Raw genomic sequence first — 13866 nt, forward strand, 5'->3', positions numbered from 1 at the left:
AACCTACCCGTTCATTCTCTAACCCACTTATACTGTTCAGGATCACAGGGGTTGGAGGCCACACCAGTACGAATTAGGGGTGATATAGAGTACACCATGCAAAGGTCAGGCGTCTAAACCAGGGCTAAGAGGATGTCCTTTAAACATTATCAGAAACTATCAGCAACAGACACCAGTTATAGATTAAAGGTTACAGATGACATTAGACTAAACCAAATGCACGATTGCTCCTTCCATCCTTAGAACAGGTAATTAAAAAGAAGGAGAAGAAATCAAAAGACATGAGAATCATATTAACTGCAAGAGAGCCGGGATGAAGACGGAGACGGAGAGGATCTACAACGACTGAAGCAAGATGAGGGAAATTAGCGGGATCATAGATTGACTGAGGAAATGAGAGACGTGTATGACAACAGGGACGGACCAGTGGAGCGAGTGGGAGCGAGAAAGTGGGAGATCACAGGGAGGGGTGGGAGCGGAGAAATGAGACGTGATGAATAGCAGATATATGCATTCCTTTTGTGAGTGCTGATTACAGTGTCAAATCACAGACAGTCTTTTGTTAATCATCGAGCACACTGGCCTTGACTGGGCCCCCGCTCGCTGCTGCCATTTCACCGCAGCAGAAATGTCCTCAGACAATTACAGTATTTTCACATAGTCTGCTTGCAAGTTGATTGTTTGTCTCTGCTTGAGATGTGTTGCCAAATTGGCTTCTCCCTCCGTCTTTCCGACACACAAACGAACGGCCTTGCAAATGCTCGTGCGCAGGTTTGCCGTTTGCTGCTTTTAATCACTTCAAATGAATTTCTGACAGGCTTTTAGGATGAAAACAGAAGCAAATGAAGCTTTACTGCTCCTGAAAATGTGTAGTGGACGCAGCATCACTCAGAAACTCTCACTTTTCATTACTCACATTCTGAGAAGGGTTTATTTTACTTTATGTGAGCCAGTGTTTCTCCGGCTCCTTTATCCCTTTGTTTTCTCTCGTTTTCCTCCGGGGCCACGATGTCATGCGTAACATCAGAGAGGTAAATCAATTTCCTGCTTTCTCAGTTTGCTTTGGTTGGCTAGGATGTCAGCTGACAGCTGGTTGACCCCCCAGACACACATGCATACACACATTTCAATACACACGTTGAGAGTAAGAAATTGTAGTACATGTAGTTTAATGCTATTAAAGTTATTCTAATACTAGTTAAATTAGTCACCTGTTGAGTTATTTTGCTAAAAACACTGGTTCAGTTGGTCTTTATCCTAAAACCCATTCTTCTGAAGCATAGCAGAGCCTTGTTGCTCTGATGTACACACATCAGAAATGGATGCACTGAAAGGGAACGTGTAGATGTGTGTGTGTATAGTATACTGTAAAACAGCTGAATGGGAGGAAAATGCACCTTTAAGTATAGATTCACTCTGGAGTCCACTCGTGACTGGGAATAAGAGTAAGGAGGAGCCAATAAGAAAAGTGAATTCAGTAGTGAGATTGAGAAAGCGGCAGAGGATGAGAAAGACAATTCACAGTTTGATGGCTTTAAAATGGCTTCTGAATCAGAGGGTGGAGAAGAACACCAGTGGCCACGTGCTCCACCATCTCTCAAAGCTTTTATGTAGATGTTTGAGGATGACCTCACAGGGTCTCAAAGAGCGCACACATGCCCTGCGTCTCACAATCTCTCTCTGTGTCCCACTCATGAACACACTTTCATCCGCAGAGAGCCGAGGAAAACAAATGACACTCTTTCACAACCTGTAGTCTTTCCCCTCACCTGTCCCCGTTTTCTATTCCTCACACTCCATCTATTCTTTTTCTGCTAAGAACATTTCTAGTCTGTCATATTCTATTCTAAGGTCTGAGTTTCTCCGCTCATTTTTGTTTGTCAAATCTCTGCAAAAGATCAACCCCCCACCCCCCTCCAACACCTCGCCTGATCTATTATTGTCTCCTTGCTCTCTCCCTTGATCATTCTCCTTCTCCTCCACACCACACAAAGCCTCTCTACATCCTTTTGCTCATTCTCTTATTTCCCGCTGTCCTTTCTTTCAGATGCTAAAGAGATGGGCTGTAATTTGCCGCTAGCTTATGTCAAGTGTTTGTGTACAACACAGCAACAGCAGCAATCACAAGCCGTAACTTACAACATCCTCTTTCTCGGTTTCCAACAGCAACACTGCAAGGCCTAGTTAGTTTTGGCATTGACTCCCAGAGACACAAGAGATTGACAAGTACATAAACACACACACAGACACGAGCTCAACCGTGTGTCAAGCAACAAAAACAAGTAAAGTCACTAGATGATGTTATTACTTTCTCCAGTAGGATTATATTTATCATTCTTTAACTAGCTGTGGTATATTACAGCTGCCAATAATAAAAAAAAAGATAAGCTGCACTTTAAATGTCAGCTTTATTATCTAAAACAAATAATTTCCCCAACATCTAATCAGCCATCGCTCTCTCAGCTATTTTAGATCAGAAATGTCAGAAAAGTTGCTCAACTCTGAACACGGAGATGAAAAAAGTGCTTTGTTCTTTAGTTTAATTGTAAGATTCACCCACGTTGTTTTGATGAAGTATTAAAAAAAATACACATGGAGCAGTGGAGACATTGTGTGAACAGATAACCCACCAGTAGGTGAAGTGTTTTACTTTCAGCCTATTTACTGTGATGTATACTGAACCTTCTGAACAGCCAGCCCAGCGCTGACATACTGCAGACTGACATCTATGTAACTGAGGATCAGCGTGCAGCTTTAAATCTCTGTATATCTTTATCTTCAGCCCGTGAAGGCAGCAGAGACGAAGAAACTGTCAGAACAAGAACAGGTACATCCTCTGATCCTCTCCCCCTTCTATCTGTCTCACCTCCTACGTCCCCCGTGGATATGGCCGTACATGTGGGTGCAGGTGTGTGTGTGTGTGTGTGTGTGTGTGTGTGTGTGTGTGCGCGTGTGTGTGTGTGTGTGCTGTTTACTCGTTCTCCACAGCCTGCCGCTCAGGGAGCCCTCTGCCTCTAAATAGGTGAGGGCCTGTTTTATGAGCCCTTAACAGCTAGCACTCTGGCCAGATGGTGTGCTTATCAGCTGCTCAGTGTGTTTGACTGTGTGTGTGTGTGTGTGTGTGTGTGTAGCATCAAGTAGAAGGCAAGAAGTAAATATTTGTCAAAAGCAAATAGGCAGCTGGCAATACATATTTCAGAGACATGGAGGGAGAGAAAAGCAGATATGACGTTTCTTTATCAGAGTTGTGGGCATTGACCAGAAGACAAGATGTTATGTAAAGTTCTGTCAGGAGGCCAAAATTAAAGAGCATGTAAAAACAAAAACATTGCTTACATATTGCTATGAAGAAATAGTCATTCATTTTGTGAAACTCGGTGCCATCTCATCCAGAGATGAAAGACAATATGAAACAATACATATCTTTGTACACTGAATGCAACTCTGACTCCATGTATGTAAAACATCCAAGCATTTAACTGCTAAGAGCTTGATTGCCATTCTCCCTGATCGTGCCCTATTTGTTGATTTATCCTCTTTTCTCTCTCCTCTTTCCACTAAACCCAACCGTTCAAGGCAGATGGCCGCCCACCCTGAGCCTGGTTCTGCTGGAAGTTTCTTCCTCTAAAGATAGTTTTTCCTCTCCACTGTTTGCTCAAGGGAGATTGCTGGGTTCTACCTAGGAGTTTATAAAGTTCACTTCTTATTTTGTGAAGTGCCTTGAGATAATTCTGTTATGATGGCGCTACATAAATAAATAAAGTTGAAACTTGATATTACACTGAGGAGATTGTGTGGAACAAAGCAGCTGGTGATGTGAATGCTAATGTCCTGGATCTGAAAATAAGTAATTGATGATTTGAAAGGCGATGTCTACAAGTGGATATAAAAGTTACATTTTAACATGGGAATGTAAGTGTATCGCTCGTTAACTTCTTTTTTCTGTGTAGTGAAAAGCAGTAAGCTGTGAGATGATATTGACATCTCCACATGTTCACTTGTACAGTGCAAATTCGTGTTTGTACAGTAGAGAAACATGGATTACAAAAAGTAATTGCTGCCTCTGTTTTACTGCCCCTGGTGTGATTTTTAGTGTTATTGCCATTTTGCTCAGCTACTGTAAAACTCAAATTTCCTCCCTGGGGCATCAGTATAGTGTTATCTTATCTCTTATCTGATGATGGGGTGCTCATTTAACCAAACAAATTGTAAAGGGAACATTATGATAAGCAGGGAGTAAACTAAGAACAACAGCATGTTCTGACAAAAGTCACTTTGTAAAGCTTTTCCCTACAGCAGCCTGTTTAAAACTCGTTTTTAAATTGATGTACAAAAGAACAACCTCTCATCAAAGCCACAGCATTCATTATATTTTACCTTAAATCAGATTTAACCTTGTTCGCAGCAGACACTGCTGCCACTAGAGGAAACACAGACCTGATCAATCTCTTATGAAGCTGTCAGCGAAATCATACAAGTGTTTAAATTAAACCAAACTTTCCTCCAGGCAGACATCATTACACAGAACGAGTGTTGGTGTCACTTACAAGTCATGTTATGATCTCACCCATGTCTCTTATCTGTACTTGCTCTTATCTGTACTTGTTTCACAATCTGTAGATTTACGGTAGGAACCCAACTGCGGTCACTATAGGCAACCACTAGCATCACCAGTCAGATTATCTTACCACTGGTCATGTTTTGATGCAGTGACAACGACGTGTGCCTGCGAGGCGAGACAACCAGGGTCTATCACCATGGTAATGAACCATAGTGGACCATCCCTTAGGTGATCATCAGTTCTCGCTGCCATGGCAACAGTCTCTCCATAGGCTGCTACATACAGTATGGCTAAAAGAGATGTGGTGCATTTGTCTTGCACCTCCAAGCCTTCTGGGTTTAAAGTGCTGGCAGACGAGATTTAGCTGAAGGATGCAGTCTGTGCAGAACAGTTGAGATTTTTTTCTACATTGCTTTTGTCTTCCCTATAATGCAGTGCTGTTCCCAGTATCAACAGGTAGACATGTTAACAGGTGGGTCAGGGCTTGACACCAATCTAGTAAGCATGAAAGTTGAGATATGGCTCCCTCTACTGAATGTTTTTCATCACTTCAACATCATTTTCCTCTGAGAGGCACATTGAGACAAAGATGTGCTGTCAGCTCCCTCTTGTGGTCACATCAGAAATAGGTGAAATATATTAATTGTCCTTCTGCACCCGTGGAGTAATTTATATTTTGTGATGGAAAACAATTAAAATTAAATGTATTTAAATTCATAACTAGGGACTAAGCTTGCAACTATATTTAAACCAGAAAAAAAAAGATTAAAGAGCACTTGTGTCATTAATATTTCACAGTAGTCAGCTGTAATACTAATGTTAACCATCATATTATTAAAAATATATGGCAGAGAAATATTAAATTTAATGTATACAGAAATTATAATAAAAATTATTATATGTATCTCAACTTCATTGGAGTTATGACGGGAGAGGAAACGCAACATCCTCTTCTGAGCTCTGAGGATAGGTGGAGTTCTGCCACTTCCCATATTATACTTCTACAAGTGTCACCGCAAACTTGTGGTTTCAGTTTCTCTACCTTTTTCTCACACACAATCGTATATCCACCCAGAGGTAGAAAAAAATATATAAAAAATACACACACACACACATACATGCAAGGCCTGTGGTATTGCTTTTAAAAGAGAACTGAAAGTGCGCTACTGGGGAGAGAGTCCCACCATATACAGTCTGTGTAGGTGTATGTGTTTGTGGTTAGACTGACCTCTGGTTCCCATATGAACCCCAGTCAGTGTCATATTCACTTTGGGCAGTTGTTTATGTGTATTGGATCAAACCTGACTAAATTTCAGTTCTTGATTAGTGCTACTCTATTGTCTCTCTGTTACTGCCTGCAGGTTTACATCACGTTAGGCAACAGATCGTAACTGTCTGCACTACATCAACAACTGCTTCCAATAAGCAAAACACAATAAAACTGACAGCTCATTCCAGCTACATACAGCCTCCCTTTGAGTAATCATTGCTTCTTCTCACTGTGCCACACAGCAAAGCCTTGAGATTTAATAAGCCATCGTCTAAAGTAAATATGATACCAGCAGACATTAAGTCTTGTGTTTGTCTGGTGGTCACAACTCACCATAGTTTCCTGCAATATAGAAGGTGTACCAGGAGATAGAGTAAATGCCAGGCTCCAGAAATAGCAGCAGCCCATTTGCTCTTTTCCATGATGCTGGCAGAAGATAACATTTGCACCTGGCCCCAAAAGCCAGAGAAGGGGCAGGGAAGTTTATATCTTTTTTTTTTTTTTTAAGAAGAAAGCACCTTGTCTTATCATGGTTTTCTACTTTTTTTTAGAAGCATTTTTTCATATGTTCAGTAAATCTACTGAACTTTCTCCAAAACCTGAGTTAACCATTCTCTTATTTGTGCAAATAGGAACAGTAAAATGAAACTGTGTGGACACCTAAAAATTTATCATAAACGTACAGCAGTCAGTTGATAAATTAAATGCTACATTAAGCGACAAATGAACACCGACCAGCTAAATGTGGGCTGGCTGCAGACTGATTCTTGAAAGGACAAGACGGTCAGATGTAAGCAGCTGCTCTGTTTGAACTGAAGAAAAGAGAAGACAACGGAGGTGGAGCTGAGGAGAATGGAAATAATGTATGACAAGAATCGGCATCTAATTGGCAGCAGCTGGTTGTAGGGTCCCTCCTGCCCACACATATGCAAGTCAAGAATAGTGGTGAGGAAGAGGGAGGGAGACAGATGGTCAGATTGAAAATCCAGCAGGTAAAACAATCTGTGGTTGCTCCTGAAGGACACAATCCTCAAGTAATTGGTTCTGGTAGTTACAATGTGGACACAACACATAAAGACATGGGGGTAGTGAAAACATAGTCAAACTAGAAATACTGGAAGCTGGACAGTGGCAGCAGTGAGATGTGACAGCTTGTCCACAGAGGAGCAGGCTAATTATCGGTCAACAATCCTCCCACATATCCTCCTCACACAAAACAAAAGCAATAATCTGATCTGACCTTTATTACATGGAGTCATCAAATATCCTGAATTAACAGATGCAACAAACACCAACACTGTGTTTTATTACCTCCTGCTCCCGTGCACCTTTTCTCATCCTGCTCGACTCTATTCTCATCTTTGTTAAACTGTATTATGTTTGACAGTTCCTAAATACTAAATCCACACTGCTTATTGTCTTTTATATTCCCATTAGCTGCATTTAAAACTGCATTTGGACAATCAATAAAATGCTGCATTAATTAGACATACAGTTAAATCACTTTGATCCCGACATCTTAGAGCGTTTTGGTAAATATTTTGCATTATTTAAAGTTGCACATGATGCACATCTGCACTTAAACTGTGGGTTTGATTAAACAAAGTAGAAACTGATAAATAAAAAGATTTAAAAAAAAAGTTGGAACAGGAAGACAAAGATGATAAAAACCTTATTGTAATTATGTGATGACAAGTTAGCAGACAGTGTAAAAAAAATCAAACAAGACAAGCAGCAGTTACTCACCACAGTTTTCGGGGCATTGTCACACAGTCTGCAAGCTGATAAGCTGCAACCTCTCTCCCCTTCTCCTAGTGTGTTCTGTCCTCTCTCTGCTCTGTTGCGCCTGTTTGTCCATTTATAATATTCATTCACCCTCACCGCCACTTCAAGACAAAACAGCTGCATGTGTTTGCTCACGCTCACTTAGGCAACACGGACACAGGTTTGATTATGCAGCTATTAATGAGGTATTGGGTGTATGGTGAAGGCGGAGAGATCTCTTTGTAGTAACCACGAGCAAGGGGGATGCAGAGGAGCACTGGGGATTAATGACGGGGGAGAAAAAAGAAGAAAGAGGAAGAAAAGGAGGGAAGCACGGGGGAAATAAAAAGCACACTGTGAATTGAGGGCAGACAGGGCGGAAAAGGGGAAAGAGAACAAAAAGCGTCACATCTGCTGCCCTGGAGCCGCAAACTTTGAAGTGAGCCATGCATCTGATATTTTCATTCCCTTGGCCTTCCACTTCTCTTTTTCACCTTTCTCTTTTTGCTCTGCGCTTCCTTTGTAGCTTTTCTTATCTGCTTTATCATCCACCATGTACAATTCTGCATGAGTTTAGCAGAATAACAACTGAGGTAATTCAGAAATTGAGCTACAGTTTGTGTTTTGTAGGTCCTGCAGCATTCATCCAGCAAATATGGGGCAGATGCTACTCCAATTCCCCTTCATTCCAACATTACATTATTAGTATAGTGGGAAGGAGCATTTAAAAAATATTTTTGTCAACACACCATTCCTTCCTAAAAACCCTATTTCTCCTTCCTCCCCTCTTAGCATTTCTACTAGTTCAGGCTTTTTCAGCCTTTATTGGCCCCTGTTTGCATTTACTGAGGCGGAAAATGGTATCATTTTTATTTAGAGCGTGGAGAGGTTCTAAATGGATTAAAGAGAGATGATGGCATCATCAATTGTCTCCACATTTGATGATGATAAACTCACTCCTCCAACCAACCAACCTTATCTATCGCATTTGATTCCCACTGAGAGCCATAATAAGTTAACACCTAATGTATTCTTAACTCTAGGGTTCTTGTCGCTGCGCTGTTTCTTACATCTAACACCTGGATCACACACACGCACACGCGCACGCTCACACACAAATCGGTGCTATTCAGCATCCGGACAGAGCAGCAGCTCAAGCAAGAGTCACGACGCACTCATTCATATTCAGAGCCACTCCAGAGCAGACAGTCTAATGACACCTGGTCAGGCACCAAAGGAGACACTGAAGGTGTATGTGTGTGTGTGTGTGTGTGTGTGTGTGTGTGTGTGTGTGTGTGTGTGTGTGTGTGAGAACACCACAGATAACTGATTCTGTTCAGCGTTTTAAAGCTTTATGTCTGAAACGCAGCTGACTACAAATCTGCCTTGTTTAGTATTTTACTGTTGTTGGCTTAACAGCCTCGGTCCAGCATTTTAATCCCGTGTTCAAGAGTTTGACTTTGACCAAAGACTTTCACCTACGCAAACTTGTGTGATTTGGTCTTTAATTTGAATCCTTACGTTCTTATTTAAACTAATTTTAAACGTCTTTCACTTTCAAGATACAAACTCTAATTTTTGGAAACTTTTACAAACGAGAAAAGAGAAAATTAAATAAATCAGGAGTGTGTTTGTGTGTGTATGTGCTACAATAGAGCAAAGCTGGAGGTGTGGATACAGATGTAGTTACTATAAACTGAGACACACACACACACACACAAGTCCTTCACCTCTCATTGCTAGGGCAACCTCCATTTGCGGGGCTTCTCACTGGTTTGTTTCAACAAACAGAAGCTGCTCACACACAAAATCCTCACAAAGACAAAACAACCAGCACATGAGCAGGTCCACAGTTAAATTAATTATATTTATATTCGCTCCCTGCTCCTACCCAGAATTAATTTGAAACAACAGCTGTTACATCAAAAATGATTTTCACGCAATATGACTTCAAATCAAGGTTTTGCCCTCTTCATGTATCAACATCATTACCTTTACCTCTTCTTTTACAGCTATAAATACAAAGGAACAAACAAATAGTTGTGTGTATAAGAGCTGTTGTTTCCAGCAGTCAGCAGTGTCAGACTTTATCAGTCAAAGACTTGTGGATAAACTGCACGACTGTATAGTATGAAAATTACAACCTGCTACTTTGCAGTTATGAAGTCAGCCACATGAACACTTGTCTTCACAATACAGTCACACTTTTTAAATACAAACCTCAAACTTTTTCTCACATTCTTCATGCAACTACCCAGACGTGGAGTAAACAAAGTGCGAGAGCAGCAGTGAAGACAGCGCCAAAACTGCAGAAAATTCATTTAGGTCATTTTTGCTTTGCTCCTGAGTACAATATGAGCCTGTGACTTGTGTGCAGACTCAATCACTGTGATGGCAAATAGGTGTAATTAGGTTTCATGTATAAAGTTGCTTATAAGTTGTGTCTCAGTCTTCATTTGTGAGCTGTTACATATCAGCGGTTGCCAAGGATCTCCCTACAAGAATGTTTTTACATATTACAGTCGTGTCAGACTAACAGTTGGAACATCAACTCTCAAATTCAGAAGCAGAGAGATGCCCCAGACTAAGATTAAAAGAGGACTTACCGAGCTTTCAGTGCAGACAAAGTGGATTTGTCAATCCTGGAGAGGAATGAGAGAGAGAGAGACAGGAATATTAGTGATCACGTCTCTGATATAAATTGCTCAGAAGCAGCAATTAAATTCTTTGCTGTAGTGCTCTCATTTTATGATGATAGGGACTTGAACACCAGAATTCATATCAATCACCAAAGTCAATCATATATGCATGGTATGATGGGTCCCATGGGTGCAGTGGCATTAACAATGCATGTTCATTGCATGAACTGCAAAGTGTAATTACAGAGATAACTCTTAACAGAATTGCACATAAAAATGAAACACTGCATTTCTATTTTTTTGTTCTTGGTGCCACTAAGCTAACTGGGTCATGAAGGTCAAGGTGCTCCGACCAGTAATGAGAGGCCTCAGTATTTATACAGGTTTTATTTGTGGTCCATTACTTACTGTTCATACTAAAAACATGGAAAATAACATGTACTTGTTTACGGCTAAGAATAGAACTCTGACTGTATATGAAGCGTTTGTGGAAAACTACATATACAAATATGTTGAGAGGTTTCACCTCATTTGCAACTGTGTGTGTGTGTGTGTATGTGTGTTTAGTGGTTTGTGTTTGTGTTTTACAGCATTCTCACATGAATCTCTAAGGAAGATGTCAAGATATCAATTCTTTAATCCCATTAATTTGAAGGCTGAACCATGCATAATCGTGCCTGATCTATTTCATCTAAGTACACTCCTTGGCAACAGATGCACACATACAGTATATGAACATTATTTGTAATGCACCAGCAACCAACCTAGATGTTTTAAATCTAATTTGAATGTTTTCCAGGGTTTTTTTTTTGAGTGATATCAGCAACAGTGCGTCATCATCAAGGAAAGAAAGCAGAGGAAAACAATACCAACCCATGAGAAGAGAGTTTCTTTAATGTTAGAGGTCAGTGTCCAAGCCAGATATTCAAATATCAGGATAATTGGGCCATAGTATGTACTACAGCTCGTGAGGGCAAAAGTTTGCATGATGCATTTTAAATATGTGTCATTCAAAAGAAAACAGGAAAATAACACCACGGATCCCAGTAGGTTCATGCTAATTTGCAGCATACAGTGACAACTTACTTCCTCTATAGTATCTGAAGGCACAACATGACAAATGTGACATTCTGTCATAATGGAGCTGTAGTTTGTGCTGCCACCGGCTGTATCCCTGAGCATTGTGAAGATATTCCACCCACCTTATGTCTGAATCATCAGATGTCTTATACTTTACTGTATTGTGTTACCCAGAGATCAGAAATGAAGGGACTATGACAGTGTATACAGTATGATGCATGACCATATATCAGCTTGTTATCATTCATTCAAACATAAACATATTCGCATTACACAAAGAGAAAAGACAGGCACATAATTCAAATATTCTGAGGGAAAATAATACAACTTCTCGTTTCAGGGACGAGCTTGTTCCTTCATATTGTTTTGGCTTGTCTGGTCTGTCTAATCTTAGCAGCACATAAAATGTAAATGGTTAAAGGCTAAAAAGAAATTGCTAATAGTAATCCACTGGTCCAGCCCCGCATTCAGCTTCATATGTGAAAACGTGCCGGGAGAACTTTTACAAAGCAGGAAAATTGAGATTTTTTCATCTCATATTTAGCCTTCCAGGTATCTCAAATAAGCAACACTTCTGCCATTTAGATAACTCCACGTGTTTCACATGCAGCTTCTCTCGTTTCAGGAATTCGTGACATTCTTAAAATAAGTTATTTGTTTTGGAAACTGTCTTGGTGCACTGCTGCACCACTTCTCTCAAAAGGAGCATTCTACAATATTAAAAACAAAACAATTTAACATTGCACATCTATAAATCTGGGAGACAAGAGGGGAAGATGTTGTGTCCTGGCATTTGGACCCTATGAACTGAGTAATATAAGAAAAGCTTCACAAAGTCTTAATCCTACATTTCCTACAATGCAACTGTTTAATATCAGAAATCTTATAAGTAACACATAAAATAACTGTTTTCAATAACTGACTTGCTGTAATGGGTAAAATTCTTGTTATACACAATAATAACTAACTAAGTGTGTGACATGAAAAGTGCTGTTCCTCATCTCTGTTCCTCAGTGTCAGGTTATTTGAACCTGTCTGCTGTCTGCACGGTGTGTCAGCCCAGCTGGGAAGGTCAAGTGCTGTGAAGCAGTGCTGCAGTGTCAGAATAACAGGAGAGCGAGCACTAAAAAAACCTTTCACCCGGGTGTGTCGATGCATTCTGCACTAAATGGGTTCCCTGGCAGCTTCTTCAATGCTGCATCGCGGGGAATCTTCTCGGCCAACAAAGCACGAAAACATAACTGCAAAGAGCTGCGTCCACAGGAACAGCAGCAACAACAGCCAGCAGGCGTACACAAAGCAGCCTGTTGACTGTAATCATTCCCCGCATGGTGACAGCACAGAGTGAAACTGCACACTCACACACACCACTGAGAAACAGAGGACGGAGTGTGAGAGGTGTGACATACAGGAGCAGTCTGGCCCTCCACCCATCCTTCCTTTTTATTTCTGCACTTCACACACCCCTGACACCAGTAAACACACATTTCATCAGCACAATGTGCATTATTCAAACTCGCAAATGATAATGTGCACAATCACAGGATACCCATACATCTTGCCAATTGTCACACACACACACACACACACACACACACACACACACACACACACACACACCTACATGAAAAATGCAACATACCATCCAAATCCGCCAAATGACACGCTTCTCCTCCTCGGCATTTTGTCAAACTGGACTTCTCAGCAGTCTCTCTTGCTGACTCCTCTGGGAAATGTATGCTCTGCTGTCAGTCTCTCTCGCTCTCTTTACTATGTACTGTTGCACTTTTCTGACCCAGTCTCTTCACCTTCCTCTCACTCTCTGTCTGGTCTCGTCTCTGTTTGCCCTCTTGGTTTTTTTCCTCGTTTATCTCACTGGCTTCTTCTTTCCCAGCTGCCTCTGTCCTTCTCCACTTTGCCACTTGACCAGTCAAGTACTTTCCTGAAACACTGCTTGCTCTTCGGCTTTCACAGGTTGTTAAACACACTCACTCTGACACACTGACACATGCAGGTACACTAAAGTATACACATGCCTGGTGGGAGGAGGAACAAGGTGGGGAGGGACCACAATCTACCATCTGACACAATGTGTTTGTTTCCCACAAACTCATATGTAGTCTCAAATTGTATCTATAATCAAAATAAGCTGCAACATCTGTGGCCAGACGACACAGTCACTTCCTGAACTGAGTGCCCTCGAGTGAGTCTGCTAATTTCTTCTCACCCTCATAACATGCAGGAATATATAATGAACCATAATAACAATACCTCATGAGTGACGATACACCCACCGTACACGACAGAGTGGGTGATTTCAACTTTTACTCTGGTAAATAGATCATTTTTCAAATGTTCTGAATCAGTTATTTTTATTTTTCTGTGGATTGTGTAACTAAAGAGTAATAAGATCTATAAATACACATACAAAATGCAGATGCTCAACAGCAGCGTGAAACTGGATTAATTTTGTACCAAGAATGCAGCATTATGCTATAAAAAAAAAAAAATAGCTGAACAGCCATGCAGTCCAACTGCAGTGTATACATAGA

The 13866-nt window shown here is 40.8% G+C and overlaps 1 protein-coding gene across 1 annotated transcript in view; it reads right to left on the reverse strand.

The window, feature by feature from the left end:
• rap1gap2a (RAP1 GTPase activating protein 2a) overlaps window positions 1–13324 on the reverse strand; it is a 53953-nt gene extending 40629 nt beyond the window's left edge. Inside the window, exons 1-2 of the mRNA XM_026367726.1 lie at window positions 12957–13324; window positions 10202–10237 (exon numbers count right to left, since the gene is read on the reverse strand). Of these exons, the coding sequence (XP_026223511.1) occupies window positions 10202–10237; window positions 12957–12997 (77 nt within the window). The 5' untranslated portion in view covers window positions 12998–13324. The remainder of the gene's footprint in view (window positions 1–10201; window positions 10238–12956) is intronic.
• Between the last annotated feature and the right edge of the window lie 542 nt (window positions 13325–13866).

The sequence above is a fragment of the Anabas testudineus genome, chromosome 13, assembly GCF_900324465.2.
Source record: "Anabas testudineus chromosome 13, fAnaTes1.2, whole genome shotgun sequence".
Lineage (NCBI taxonomy): Eukaryota > Metazoa > Chordata > Actinopteri > Anabantiformes > Anabantidae > Anabas > Anabas testudineus.